Below are 13,790 nucleotides of genomic sequence, written 5' to 3'. Positions count from 1 at the left end.
GCTATGTGATATCTTGAGAGGGTGTAGGTCAGCAGTAGGCACTGCTGCCCTGCTTCAATAACATGCAGTATTTGTCTCTTTTCAGTCGTATGTATGTATGAAGAAACACGTTTGTATCTCTTACGAAAGCATTTGTTCCCAACATCAAGCTTAGATATATCGCATTCACATACAATTCATGCAATTATGGAGGGGTAGCTACGCTCCCTTTACCAAGTTCAGAGGACGGACCTCTCGTTGCCTTTCCACTTCTGAACAAAGCCGAGTATCTCCTGATGAACCTTCTTTTCGTGAGTCCAGCTGAGGAAGTGGACTCCTCCTTCGAAAGACACCAGCTTAGCATCAGCCGAATTTGTGAATAACTTGATTTCTTCCCGAGCCTGCGCTATGTTAAAAACAACATCACCAGTGCCCTACATGTTGAATCAGCCAAAAGCAAAAACATCAAAAAAAAAAATTATAAAAAAATTAAAAATTGGAGAGGGGTTCAATGTACCTGGAGCCATAGCACAGGACACTTCACATATGGCAGACGCTCGTATAGGCCATCTCTACTCGCAAGTACCACAGCAGCCATGCAAATTCTCTTCTTGCCTTCATCTCCATTGTAGTTATCTCGTATGGTCTTTGACCAGAAGTCTTTGGTGGTCTTGTCAACAGTTGCACCATAGCCAATTTCCATCAAAAAGTCATAGTAGCCGCTATCAGGCTCAAAGTCAGGTGCAGGAGCAAGATTGCCTCCAAGGGTGACGAGGCCAGAGCAAGCTCCAGGGCCATCCCAGGATCCATACTCGCGGCTTCTAAGAGATTCGGAGTCCATAGATGAACCGATCGGGATCACGCCCTTAACCTGACTACTTGTCAACAATGTATGTATTCACGATGTCTCTATATCATACCCTCGTAGGTGCTAAAAGCGCCGTTCTGACAGCAACCCAGCCGCCTTGCGATGTCCCAAGCACAAAGAATTTGTCAACGCCCAAAGCATCCAGTAGCTGAATAGTCATTATAGCTGAGTCCCAGTAGGTGAATTGTTCTGTCTTGGTCTGAGTGGCCCCATGGCCGAGTAGCTCGACTGCTATAAGATTGGCTGCTTGCGTTAAGGATTCATTTTTGAACTCTGGGATATAGTAGTCTGCAGTTGTCGTAAATGGGTTGAACAGGATGAGAGTGGGAAGGCTTTTGTCCAGGGATTCTCGTGACAGTCGATACCCAACATAAATCCCTCCTAAATGAGGCACTGAAAGTGTTTTTGTAAGTCCAGTCATTTTGACGTCTTTGTGAGCTGACACTACGCGCTGCCTAACTTGACAGGATAAGAGTCAGTACTGGTGGAGATAGCGTGTCTCCAGGATGATTATGATTGCAACGTTCTTGAAATACTTGGACCTCATGTGATCCCCGCTTCTATGATCTGGGTACGCATGGAGCGACTAGGTGATCGTCATCATTATCGATGGTGGCTTGAAACCTAAAAGTTTCGACGTACCCTAACTCCCCGATGTGTTGCCGACATCCCCGCCCCACGATACCCTTGCCGCGAACATTCTTGGTCTTTTGTAAATAAAATAGAATGAGCACTCCGAGATTAAACTGTTCTCTGTAGATGGTTGACTTGAGATCAAGTCAGTGCGTTATTGACTGAGATTGCCTTCAATTTTCGGAGCAAACCCTTCTAGAAATACAACACACAATGGTAAGTGTGCCTCTGCGTATGGCAATCTATAATATTAATACGACAAGGGGTCATTGGGCAACCGCGGTTTCCGTATCGGCATTGTAGGTGCAGGCATTGGCGGCTTGGCTGCGGCTATTGCGTTAAAGCGGTCTGGTGCCGAAGTCACAGTACTAGAGGCGGCAGAGGCACTTGGGGAGGTATGTAGTCACTGTTGCATGGATGAGAAAGCGATGAATGTCTAATTAGGTGGTTATAGATTGGTGCAGGTATTCAGATGACACCTAATGTCTCTGTACTTCTTCAAAGATGGGGAGTCGATAAGGAGATTGGCGAGAATCTCGTCCAATTTGAAGAGCTGAACATGCGCCGAAAAGATGGAACACGTGTAGGCTATACCAAGATCGCAACTCTCGAAGAGTCTCTAGGTAGACCGTGGTGGGTTGTTCACCGGGCGCATTTACACGAGGGGTTAGCTACAGTCGCAAGGCGGCTTGGGGCACAGATTCTAATTGACTCGGCGGTCACCCGTCTTGAGTATCAAGAATCGCAAGAGGTCACCGTTGAGACACGCAAAGGTGCCAAGCACGCGTTTGACTTCTTGATAGGTGCCGATGGCATCAACAGTGTTACTAGGAAGACTTTATTCCCTGACGTCGCACCGGAACCTCCAACTACAAACTGCGCATATCGCGCTCTGGTTCCCTATGAACAGATTCGAAAGGACCCTGTTGCAAAAGAACTCATTGAAAAGCTCACTATGGAAGTCTGGATGGCTGAGAATGCGTATATCATCACTTATCCAATTAGCGCTGGCAAGCTTTTCAATCTTGTCCTCTCACACCACCGCCCGCAGAAGTTACGAGCCACTGAACAAGACGTTCCAATCGAGGAGCTACACAACGAATACAAAGACTTTGATCCCCGCATCAAGAGAATTGTTGACATGATCGACAATACGGTATGTCATACCCGTCGAAGACGATTGATATTGTAGTCCTTTCTGCTGACAGAAGTCTTCAGTCTCGATGGCCTCTTATGGTGACTGGGCCAATGAAGTCATGGTCGTCTCCGCGTAAGAATGTGGTTCTCATGGGAGATGCTGCTCATTCCATGGTCAATCACATGGCGCAAGGAGCCGCCACCTCTATGGAAGACGGTGCTTTCCTTGGTAAATGCATTGCGCCCGTCGTTCAAGGAAGGATGCGACTTGACGAGGCCGTGAGGATATATGAAGAAGAGCGTATGCCGAAGGCATATGCGAAACAACAAGTCTCTTTTCTAAATGGTGCCATCTGGCATTTACCTGATGGTCCGGAGCAAGCCGCCCGTGATCAGGCAATGGCTTCTGAGCTGGAAGGCAAGTATTATGTTCGCAGCAGCAATTTGTACGGCGATCCGCAGACCGTACTAGATGTCTATGGTTATGATGCCGAAGGCCATGCAGAAACGGTGTTGGCCAAATACTTCAATGGAGGACGAGAGCCCTTCCATCCCGAAACGGGAATCACGAAGACGTTTCAAGATAAGTACGTTGACTGGTTTATGTCGAAACAGGGACAGGCGAAGCTATGAGGTTCTTGTATAGTAAAGACGATCTTATCCATTACCAATATTTGTACAATGACAATCTTGGATGGCAAGCCTTTCATCCTTCTAAATGTGACGCCATGCTCTCATCTCCTGCCCTAAAACTGTTTTGTTGCAATTGTAATGAACAATGTTGTGTAACAATCCTTGAACACATGTATAAGAACGCCATTGCATCTCTACAAATGGCTAGTGCATAGGAGGCGGTTCACAACTTTTGCCAGACTTTCTTCTGTTACAATCACAGGATAACTACCACTGCCCTTGTATTGAGGCCATGACTCATGGAAATGACTTGCCCGGTATATCACTGCAAATATCAGCGATCTAGACCAAGCCCCTAAGACAGTGGCTTGAGTAAGTGGGGCCCGCACCTCACCCGTCGACCGTCGGCGAGTCCTCGCCACGCCCGATCAACCCGCTCACCGAGATATCGTCCTGGCAAGTAATCAACCCAAGTCGACATTCAGAGCTTTCACTACCTGCGGGGCCCCGCGGGGTTTGTTCATGCGGAGAAATCATCCAGACTTATGCCAATAGGGTAACATCATTGCCTCTTGTCCCGGTAGTGAATCTTGGCCGACCTCGAGGCACGACCTTGGCAAAGCTGGTGCCAATCTACTGTTACTCGGGATTCCGGGTAACTCAACCACAGCCCTAACTTCTTTTATTATGGCGTAGAGGCATAAAGGAACGATTCCCCGATCGACCTAGACCGCGTCTGCTTCTTCTGATGATCTCATTAAAAACAGTATACTAAACGGGATATTTCATCACTGAATCTTTCCTAGCCAAACTTTTGCAGATAATCACAGACCTCGAACAATCCATCGGACGAGTTAGACGAAAGAAGCCTGAAAAGATGTCTATCGGAAAGCCTGAGACCGAAGTCGAAGAACGAGCATCAATGGCAGGCGAGGCTCCCTCGATTGATGAGCAAGCAGCTAAAAGACTGGTCCGCAAGATTGACAGGTTTACTGTTCCCATGGTCATGATAACGTACTTGTTGTGTTTCTTGGATCGTACCAATATCGGAAATGCGCGCCTCTTTGGAATGGAAAAGGACCTCAATCTACAAGGAAACCAGTATCAGATAGCGGTGTCACTGTTGTTCGTTACCTACGTCCTGGTCGAAGTCCCGAGCAATCTAGTCCTCAAGAAGTTCACACCCTCGAAATGGTTGGCTGTAATCACCGTTAGCTGGGGGATTGTGTCAACATTGACGGGAATCGTGCAAAGCTTCGGAGGCTTGATCGCCTGCCGTCTCTTGCTTGGACTCTTAGAAGGAGGCCTTTTTCCTGGCCTCACTGTTTACCTTACTCTCTTTTACACAAAAAAAGAGTTGGCGTTAAGAATTGGGTACCTTTTCGTCAGCTCCGCTCTAGCAGGTGCATGTGGGGGTCTTCTTGCGTATGGAATAAGTTACATGGACGGTGTTGCTGGGCTATCAGGTTGGAGATGGGTTTTCATCATCGAAGGTAAGACAATAGCTCTTTTTTGCTTTCTCTTTACGAGTGAAGGCTAATTTTTCACTCAAGGGATCCCGACCGTCTTATTTGGGGTGGCTATCTGGTTTCTTCTTGCCGACGAACCTGCTTCTGCATGGTATTTAGAAGAGGACGAGAGGCGACTGCTTGTCGCGAGACTCCAGGCTCAGACTGGCTTCCACGAGGACTTCGACAAAAAGGATGCTATCCTTGCAGCTAAAGACTGGAAGACCTGGCTCTTTGCAGCCGGACAATTTGGTGTCAATTCGATGCTCTACAGCTATTCTATCTTTCTGCCGTCAATTATCAAAGGTAATATTCCAGCGACTTGATCTATTCATGGCAGTCTCTAAAAAAATAATAGGACTCGGAAAGTGGACATCACCACAAGCACAGGCCTTGACAGTGCCGTGTTATATATTAGGAGCAATAAGCTATCTTCTAGTGGCACGACTATCAGACACTCATCAACAAAGAGGCCTTTATCAAGTTATTGCCGCCTCCGTTTGCATCATAGGCTACGGAATCTCTATATCAGAAACAAGCCCGGCGGTCCATTATTTTGCGACCTATCTAATAGCCGTCGGGTTGTTTGTAGCCGTAGGGATACCTCTGGCATGGTTACCTTCCAATAATCCACGATATGGCAAACGAACTACTGCATCCGCAATCCAGATAACCGTGTGCAATTGCTCCGGTATCGTGTCACCATTTGTAGGACACTCTTCACCACTTAAAGGTATTTTGAGTATGAACGCTAACGGGCTCTACTTAGCTCTATCCAACATCAGATGCCCCGCGATACATAATGGGCTACTCCGTGTCTATTGCCTTGCTCGGCTATGGCATTGTCATATATAGTTTCATGTCAATCTATCTCAATCATGTCAACAGACGACGTAGAGCGGGCAAAGAGGATTACAAGATCACTGGAATGACTGATGCTGAGATTGATGCGCTAGGAGACGAAAGCCCAAGATTTATTTACACTATTTGAGAAGCAGGAGTGTCATAATTTTAACTACTTTGGGTCAGCAGTGTTAGCCGAGGAGTAGTGATATATACATCTGCTTTTGAGGCCCAATACCATACCTCTTTCGTTGACGTGAAGACTTTGCCAACGTAGTTGCTTGAAGATCGTGGCAGACAGCGATGCCTCACCAGCCAATATACAGATAGATGCGCCATTTGCTGTCGACTTGATCTTATACAAGCCAGCATGCGGCCACTCGTCGGCTGCCTCCAAACCTCAGATCCAACTTAGACGAGTGGATTAGGTAACTTGGCGACTGTGCCTCGGACTCGGTGACGTGCCAAATGCAATAGTTTGGCCCTTGTAAGTGGTGCCAAGACTGTCAGCCGCAACTGCAACCGAAGCGTCCGCCCCGACTATTGAAAACGTGGAAGCGTTAGAGTTACACAGCCCAAATGTTAGTCCAGCCTCTTTCAGCCGCAGAAAAGCTCTGCAAATTTCAGGGGTTTGTACAGATACTCGAACTATCCTACTTTAATGACCTGAATGCTGGGGTAGCTTGACTGCTTCGAGACTAGGAACTGTCAAATCGTTCTGGCTTGGTAGTGCATATTAATCTAAGCTCAGATGGGATCAAGACCAAGCTGAACTCGCAATGAACTGGACGTGAACTACGCTTAGGCGTTGAGCGTCAACGAAACTGCCTGATCTAACGTCTTGTCCTACACTGGGCGCTCCGGAAGCCACAGAGTCATTAATTAGGACTAGACAGCAATATACTAAAGGCTCTTGCGACCACTAGCAACGCCTACGATAGACCAGCTGATCGCTAAGCACTTCATAAGGCTTTCTTTTGTAACACACCATGCTTTTGTGTGAATCCTATATGGCTCTACCAAGAGATGCTCGGTCTCCTCGCTGAATGACAGGTCCTGGTATAAGAGGAGTCCAGTTTCTCATTCAATGAGAACGGAACTAGAATTATTATCTACTCTAGCAGAGGAAGTGGGATCGCTACTTATGGTCATTCCAAAAGCCTTCATCATGCGCTTTCACGTCCTCAACACGTATGCATATCTGTTAGCCGGATTACTGTCTTCGACAGTGGCAGCTGCTGGCTGTAGTAACGACAACTGTGCTAGAGCAGTGACAGGATCTCGTCGTGGAGAGACCTTTGTGACAAGTGCACAGGCTGATTGCACGAGTTTCATGGTTCAGACAATTACTGCTCCAGGAGTGTAAGCACAATACCTCATTGTGACTCGAGTCAAAGAAACACCGTGCTGAGGCTGACTGGAATTAGCTCCATTACTTCGACCGTCACCGTCGCTGCAGGCGAGGATCTGCCGTCCGGAAGCCCAGCCAAGAGAGCAGCGTCGATTCCCTGGTATGCATCCGCTTGCTCCGATGCTAGTCGATACTCCAGTGCTTGCTCGTGCTGGGGTATCACAGGACAGACTGTCACTGTGACTCCAGTAATAACCCCTCTCTTAACATACTGAAGTCTTCAGATAGCTAATTGAATATGACATAGACTGAAACTGTCGTGTCGACCGTAACCGCCACCCTGCCGCCGGGTACTACATATACTCCTAATGTTCCCACCTCATACGAGAAATGTGTCTACGATCCAGAGTCTCAAGATGCATTTGAGCTATTGGATCCCAATACTGGTCTTCCAATCATCAAGAATGGAAGTCTTGCGATGGTCGTTCAAGAGGTATCTGATCCATGGGTTCCCGTACGATACAATCTTGTCAAGCCTGCTGGAGCAACAGCAAGGTAAGTGCCAGTCAAGGTCTACCTTGAGGCAGGATGCAACTAATATGCCCAGTGTCTATGATCTCACGTTGCAAGAGGGCGATGTAACCTACTATCTTGCAATCTATGAGTCCGGCAAGGTAGGATTCACAACTACAAGGCAAGTCTCAAAGCAAAGTGTTAAATCAAAATACCTAGTCTAATAGTACGCAGTTCCAATGGCCAAACATATGCCGATAGCGATGAAGGCAAATTTGTTACTTCTGTCTTTTCCTTCACCTGCAAGGGTCGGTTGCAAGCGGGCATCGTGAACGGGCTGGAATTCCACTTCACCGTCACTGATGACCAGAGAATTGTCGCGAGTACCGCAGCTCCTGCCTCCTCAAAGCGTGACATACCAGTCCCGGAGGGCTTCTATGTAATTCCGGAAAACATTTCTCAACCGCCACCCGGTGAGCGCTGCCCAGCCGGACAGACTGCCGTGTCGAACGGTCTCACCCCTACTGCCAATGGTTGCGGAGCCAAGGACGGGATCAAGGTCCCAGACTTCACCTTTGGCACCTGCTGCGACGGACATGATATATGCTACGGAACCTGCTCCGAGGACTTCACGACATGCAACAACGACTTTTACGGCTGCATGCTTCAGGAGTGTCTTCCCTTCATCGTCAGCCCGCTGCTCTATCTCGGGTGCAACGGCGTAGCCACCACCTATTATCTTGCAGTGCGCTTCTTCGGAGACGACGCCTATGCGGAAGCAACGAAGGAGCTGTGTGACTGCAAGTGTGACGATGCCTCTCTGACCGCGTGTGGTGACAAATGTGTGGACACGAAGACCGATGTCGATAATTGCGGATCATGCTATTTCCATGTAAGCTCACATCGGTTCACCATGACCCGAAGACCATATCACTAACATGCAACCTTTCGCACAGTGCCCATCGGGATCATGCAAGAACGGGGCGTGCGCCTTTAATTCATGTGCCGGCAGTGTATGCGGCTCATTCGGGTCGTGCGGTCCAGGAGGGTCCTGTGTCTGTGCCTCTATTGCCGGCGGCGATGGCTTCTGCGTCAACGGCGACACGCCTTGTGACGGGCTCGCAGACTGCGGCACTAGCACAGACTGCCCCCTGGGAAGTGTTTGCGTGGTGGGCAGCTGCTGTGGGAGGAATGTCTGCATTACAACGGACTACTGCGGTGGCTACAACACCAATGTTAAGCGTGCTTGGGTTAATGCAACCATTGCTGAGCCCGGCAACTGGGTCCAGAGATTCTAAGCAAGAGTCGTGCAGCTACGTGTATGACAGGGCTGCATTTAGAGAAGCCGCCACATGGCCCATTAAGCAAATACATTCATCTCACATAAAGAGGAGGCAGTAAGCAGCGAGAAAATGCTTCTCATTCTTCGTCGATCGCGGAAGCGCATCGGATCTCATTCTTGCCCCTTATTCACGTCGCAGCCCGAGTCAGCCATGATCTGATCCAAGCAACCCCTTCCTTACCCTGACCGACTGCACAAGTCCGGAGCAGGAGCGGCGCAGAACGATCGTAATGAAAGCGATAACACAATGTCCCCTTGTAAGTAAACACACATACAATTCAATGAGTAGTTTCTTTTCCGTTGGTTTTGCCCTGAGCCGCCATCCGCAGAAAATCGTACACATACAGTTTAGAGTAGGGAAAAAAGATCCAGTGTGTTGGATAATCTCCGTACGGAACACCTCGAGAATCTAGTCTTGAGCTCCGAGAAATAATAGCCATTCGCGGCAAGCCAGATCTCACTTTTTGAATCTCGACTTGTTCCTAGAAGGGTTGCCAGAACTACCCTCCTAATGATAGTTGCCACCCCATCCACGAGGCTGGTTGCCACCATAGTAGCTACCACCGCCGAAGCCTTGGCCGCCGCCGCCATATCCGCCATAAGGCTGGTTCTGGTGACCCTGGCCAGCGCCTCCGCCCATTCCATATCCGCCTGAGCCGGACTGATTACCGTGCAGACCACCCTGCAAATGGCTTGGGTAGCCGCCATATCCTCCCATGCCGCCCTGCTGACTTGACTGCGGAGGTGGAAGTCCGGACTGAGATGGGTTGTTGTTGGTTGCAGACCCGGGACGAGCACCGCCTAGGGAAGGGCTGGGCCCACCTGCGGTCTTAGACTCGCCAAAGGGCTTCAGGTCATCATTGGCGGATGGAGCACCAGCACCTGGTTGGGAGCCGGCTGCATTGAACGGTTGTCCGCTCTGTGATCCATAAGATGAGGCGCCGCGGCCGAAGGTGTCGTTGATGCCACCGAATCCGCTGCCACCAAGACCAGGTTGACTGCCGGACTGAGCAGAGCCTGCACGACCATAATCTCCAAGGCCCGATCCGAGGCCACTGTCTGCACGGTGAAGCGATGACTGGCCATAGCCGGTGGCGGGCGAAGAGCTGTGGTCATATGGACCCTGCGGTGACATTCCATATTGCTGAGGTTGTCCATACACACCTCCCTTGCCATAAGGACCACCAAAACCTCCCTGCCCGTATCCACCATACTGCTGGTTCATATAAGCAGCATAATACGGGCTAGAGTAGTAGGGATGAGTGTATGGATATTGGCCACCATGTTGCTGCTGTCCTCCGTGCGACTGTGACTGGCTATTCTGACCAGTCTGCTGACCGGCGGCGGATGGATTAGGTGTAGTGTTGCCGCTGGTCTGGAGATCCGTAGTAGATCCAGCACCAAATCGCGACTGGTTAGCACTCTGCGGATACTGGCTGGAAATGTCATTCTGCGGTCCCCCGTATCCGCTGAAAGATCGCTGTTGAGAGGGTAGACCGCCTTCCTGCTGACCTTGACCGGATTGCTGCTGGCCGTACTGCTGATTGTAGTAGTTGAACTGGCCACGGCTTTGTGGGTCAGCTGTGTAGTAAGAGGAATATTCGGTTGGAGCGGAGCTGAAAGCGCCGCCCGCCTGTTGGCCCTGAGGCTGAGATTGCTGTTGGCTAGGGAAGCCATCATACTGCGAAGGGGCAGAAGGCGGGTTCGCCTGTTGGTTGTATGTGTCGAAGGGCTTCTGAGAGAAGGACGACGGCTCCTGAGCAGTGCTCTGGCCGAAACGACCAAACTGCTGGGAGGACGGTTGGGTAGGGGGCTGTGGGGCTGGTGCAGGTATGCGTGTCAGTACTCTGTTGCCGATGCGAGTGATAGAGGTGTCAAGAAAAAATAAATCGGGAGATGTACCTTGAGCAGAGGTGGGTTGCTGTGCCGCCGGTGCAGTAGGGGCAGCTGAAGGGTTGTCAGTCGGGAAACCGTACTTGTTGTAGAGGAAATGAGGGATGACAATACCAGTTGGTCCTGCGGCTGGAGGAAGGGATGTAGATGGCTTGGGGGTGGAGAAAGCCTCGGGGACAGCAGCGGGCTGCGGAACGGGGGGTAGGGAGGTACGGGGATGAGCGACAGGGGAATCGACGGGAGGCTGAGCTCGTGTCTCGGGCTCCTCGCGATCTCCATCAATATCGTCGTCGAGGCCGTTAAGGCTGAATGCGCCGAACTGAACAGCTGCGCGGTCCACCTCTCTGTTCCCAGGCATGCGCACAGGCTCCTCCTGGTCAAGAATTCGTCGCTGATAGCTGGGAGTGCGCGAAGGACCACGCTCAGTCGCCTTGAGGGCAGTCGCAGCAAATCCGCTTGTCGGGGCCTTAGCCTGTTGGTGATGCTGCTGGGAAGCAGAGAGGGGAGTGGCAGTCGCGCTGACAGCAGCGGCTCGAGGGTCCCAAGAATCCGCGGCTTCGCTTCTAGCTGTCTCGGTATCCGGGGGATTGGATTCGTCCACGACTTGCTCGAGATTGGTCTCGGTCAATTGATCCTTTGAAGGCATCAAAGCAATTTCGGGGACAACAACGGCAGGAAGCTCGGCCGGGCTTGGCTTCTCTGGCTCGGCGGACAACTCTACTGGAGCATCGTGCTGAGGCTCAGGCTCAGTAGCTGCAAGTTCGGCAGGCGGCAAGGGTTCGATGGGAGGCTCAGGCTTCGGAGCAGGAGCCTCTTTGGGCTTGGGAGCTGGCTTAGGTACGGTGGACGCTCTGAGCATGCTTGCCCACGTCTTCTGGGTGCCTTCGGGAATGACGCTCGGTTTCTGTGCTGTGGTAGTAGCAGCTGGTGCGGCAGCGGCGGCGGCAGCTGCCTCAGTGCCGGTAGTATCCCATGCAGTATCTTCAGAGGTCTTCGTGGTATCCCAGGCATCTTCGGTAGGAACGGAGAGCTGCTGCGCATCCTTGGGTTTGTGTCCATTCGTGGTAGCAGCCGAGGACCTGCCCCGAGCAGCACGGCCGCCTCGTTCAGTGGCTCTACCGCGGCCACGGCCACCCTCCGAACGACCGCCTCGAGTGTGTCTAGTATTCGCAGTGGACGAAGCATCAGTGCCAGTAGTAGTGGTGAATGTATCCTTTGCCTTAGACTTCGAGCGGTCCTTCTTTTGCTTGGAGACTTCGCCCCACTGTGAGATGGTGCCTGGAGCAGAAGAGCTAGGTTAGCAAAAAAGGGACTCGTCATATCAATTGAAGGCAACTAAAGCTCGAGCAATTGAGTTGGGGGGAATGAAAACTGTTGTGCGAAATGGTGGAAGACAAGGCTGAGAAGGCTGAGGGGAGCTTACCTTCAGCAATGCGCGTGACTGTCAGATTCTCGTCGCCATCGGTCTCTCGAAGAGCAAAGAGGATGTCGACGTCAGACCAATCGGGGAACATCTCCTTGATGAGACCGGTCTTTGAGCCGTAGAGCTTCTTCAGATCGCCAATCTCGCCCTCATCCTCGAGCGTGGGAAGAGAGTCGGGTTCGTGCTTGGAGTCGCCATTCGTAGTGGTTCTAGAGGCACCGCGCGCACCACCGCGGCTGGAGAAACCGCCGCGACCGCCCCGGCCGACACCGCGGCCGCGCGTCGCAGCTGGTCTGGATGTGACCTCAGACATTGCTGAGATGAATGTGTTGTGAGGTGGAGGTGGAGGTGGAGGTTACAGAGCTGAATTGTGCGCTCGTGCGTGTGGTCTCGTCTGCCAGGATCTCGATTCAGCGGGCCAACCACCAGCAGTAAGGCGGAGGTGAAGACGAGATGGGATGGGGAGGATGGCGGGATCGGAGATCACCTGCAAGAGTGATCCGAAAGCCGAAGGGGGAGATGGCCGTTTTCCCGAATCGCTTGGTGTTTGGTGGTTTGAATTGCAGAGGATGTCAGGTCTGGAAAAGGGAAGGAGAGATGAAGGAGTGGTGGTGTTGTTGCCAGAAGGGAGAGTTTTCGGCCGGGGACGATTTTGGGGGCGCCAAGCAGCGCAGCGCAGACCAGAGCAGAGGGTGAGGCGCAGGGTCAGCCACCCACCCTAACAGCCAGGTGACCTCCACGGGTGACTTTTGTATGCAGCTTGCCCGTCCAGTTGCTAGTGCCCACAGCACCAGGGCCACAGGGCAACCCAAGGTGCCCCCCTACGACAAGGTAGCAGCCACACCTGTGGGCATCCGGGTGGAGCCAGCTGCTGCTAGACTGCCTTCTGGATGGTGCTAAATTCCCAGGAAGGTTTTTGCTGGGTTGCTAGGGCGCTCGCTGCATTCAGGCTTGCCAGCTGAGCTTGCAGTGGGTAAAGGTAAAATGCATCGATTGCTTGTTGTGTGAAGGAGTACCAGAGAACAAGACCGCTCGAGATATACCCTTCGAAACACACAAACACACACACATACTACGGACATAACCCCAGCTCTGCCAACTATGGTCCTGGCGGCTTCGCTTATTGAGACGATAAGTTGCTTCTTATAATTCAGAAGGGGGAAAAGCAAACATCAATATGACTGAGAAGCTAAAAGCTGCTGGAAAACCTTAGTAATTTCGACCTACATAGGTAGAATGAAAACCCTTACAAGCCTCGGAAGCTCTTCAGGATTAGGTACTAAGATTGCTAGGTAGTTAGGTAGAGACGGCAAATACTACAAAGACCAGTCAGTCATACAATGGAGCCATGGAAGGAAAGCACGATGGAGCAAGCGGCGGGAAGCAGCAGCAGCATCAAAGAGCAAAAGTGAAGCCTGAGGAGCAAGAACCTCTTTTCCCAGGCAAGCAATTGGCAAGCTACGTCAGCTCAGGGCAGGCACCTCATCGCCCCAGCTCTCGCTACCGTAAACGGCTTAGCGTTGAATGCATCTTTCCAAAAAGATTGCCAGAGACTAAACCTGAGTCACGTGAGTATGGCGCCAGCTCCCACTCGAAGGTGGAGATGCATCACGAAGCATCAGATGATGACCAACGCCCTGTCTTATCCACCACAAGCAATCAGCAAG

The 13,790-nt window shown here is 51.1% G+C and overlaps 2 protein-coding genes across 2 annotated transcripts; one reads left to right on the top strand and one right to left on the bottom strand.

Moving 5' to 3' along the window:
• Positions 1-1,693: 1,693 nt before the first annotated feature.
• UCRPA7_7045 (putative salicylate hydroxylase protein) lies at positions 1,694-3,250 on the top strand (the record flags this gene model as incomplete). The annotated part of the gene is made up of 4 exons (XM_007919580.1): positions 1,694-1,696; positions 1,744-1,875; positions 1,935-2,636; positions 2,699-3,250. 4 exons carry the CDS (start codon positions 1,694-1,696, stop codon positions 3,248-3,250), a joined length of 1,389 nt encoding a protein of 462 aa, XP_007917771.1.
• Positions 3,251-9,315: 6,065 nt separating this feature from the next.
• Positions 9,316-12,436, bottom strand: UCRPA7_7044 (putative rnapii degradation factor def1 protein; the record flags this gene model as incomplete). The annotated part of the gene is made up of 3 exons (XM_007919579.1): positions 9,316-10,628; positions 10,710-11,978; positions 12,124-12,436. 3 exons carry the CDS (start codon positions 12,434-12,436, stop codon positions 9,316-9,318), a joined length of 2,895 nt encoding a protein of 964 aa, XP_007917770.1.
• Between the last annotated feature and the right edge of the window lie 1,354 nt (positions 12,437-13,790).

This window comes from Phaeoacremonium minimum (genome assembly GCF_000392275.1).
Source record: "Phaeoacremonium minimum UCRPA7 unplaced genomic scaffold PA7_03_scaffold_496, whole genome shotgun sequence".
In the NCBI taxonomy this organism is placed as follows: domain Eukaryota; kingdom Fungi; phylum Ascomycota; class Sordariomycetes; order Togniniales; family Togniniaceae; genus Phaeoacremonium; species Phaeoacremonium minimum.
Note: the sequence above shows the minus strand (reverse complement) of the source record. Positions and strands in the feature narration are given on the sequence as shown.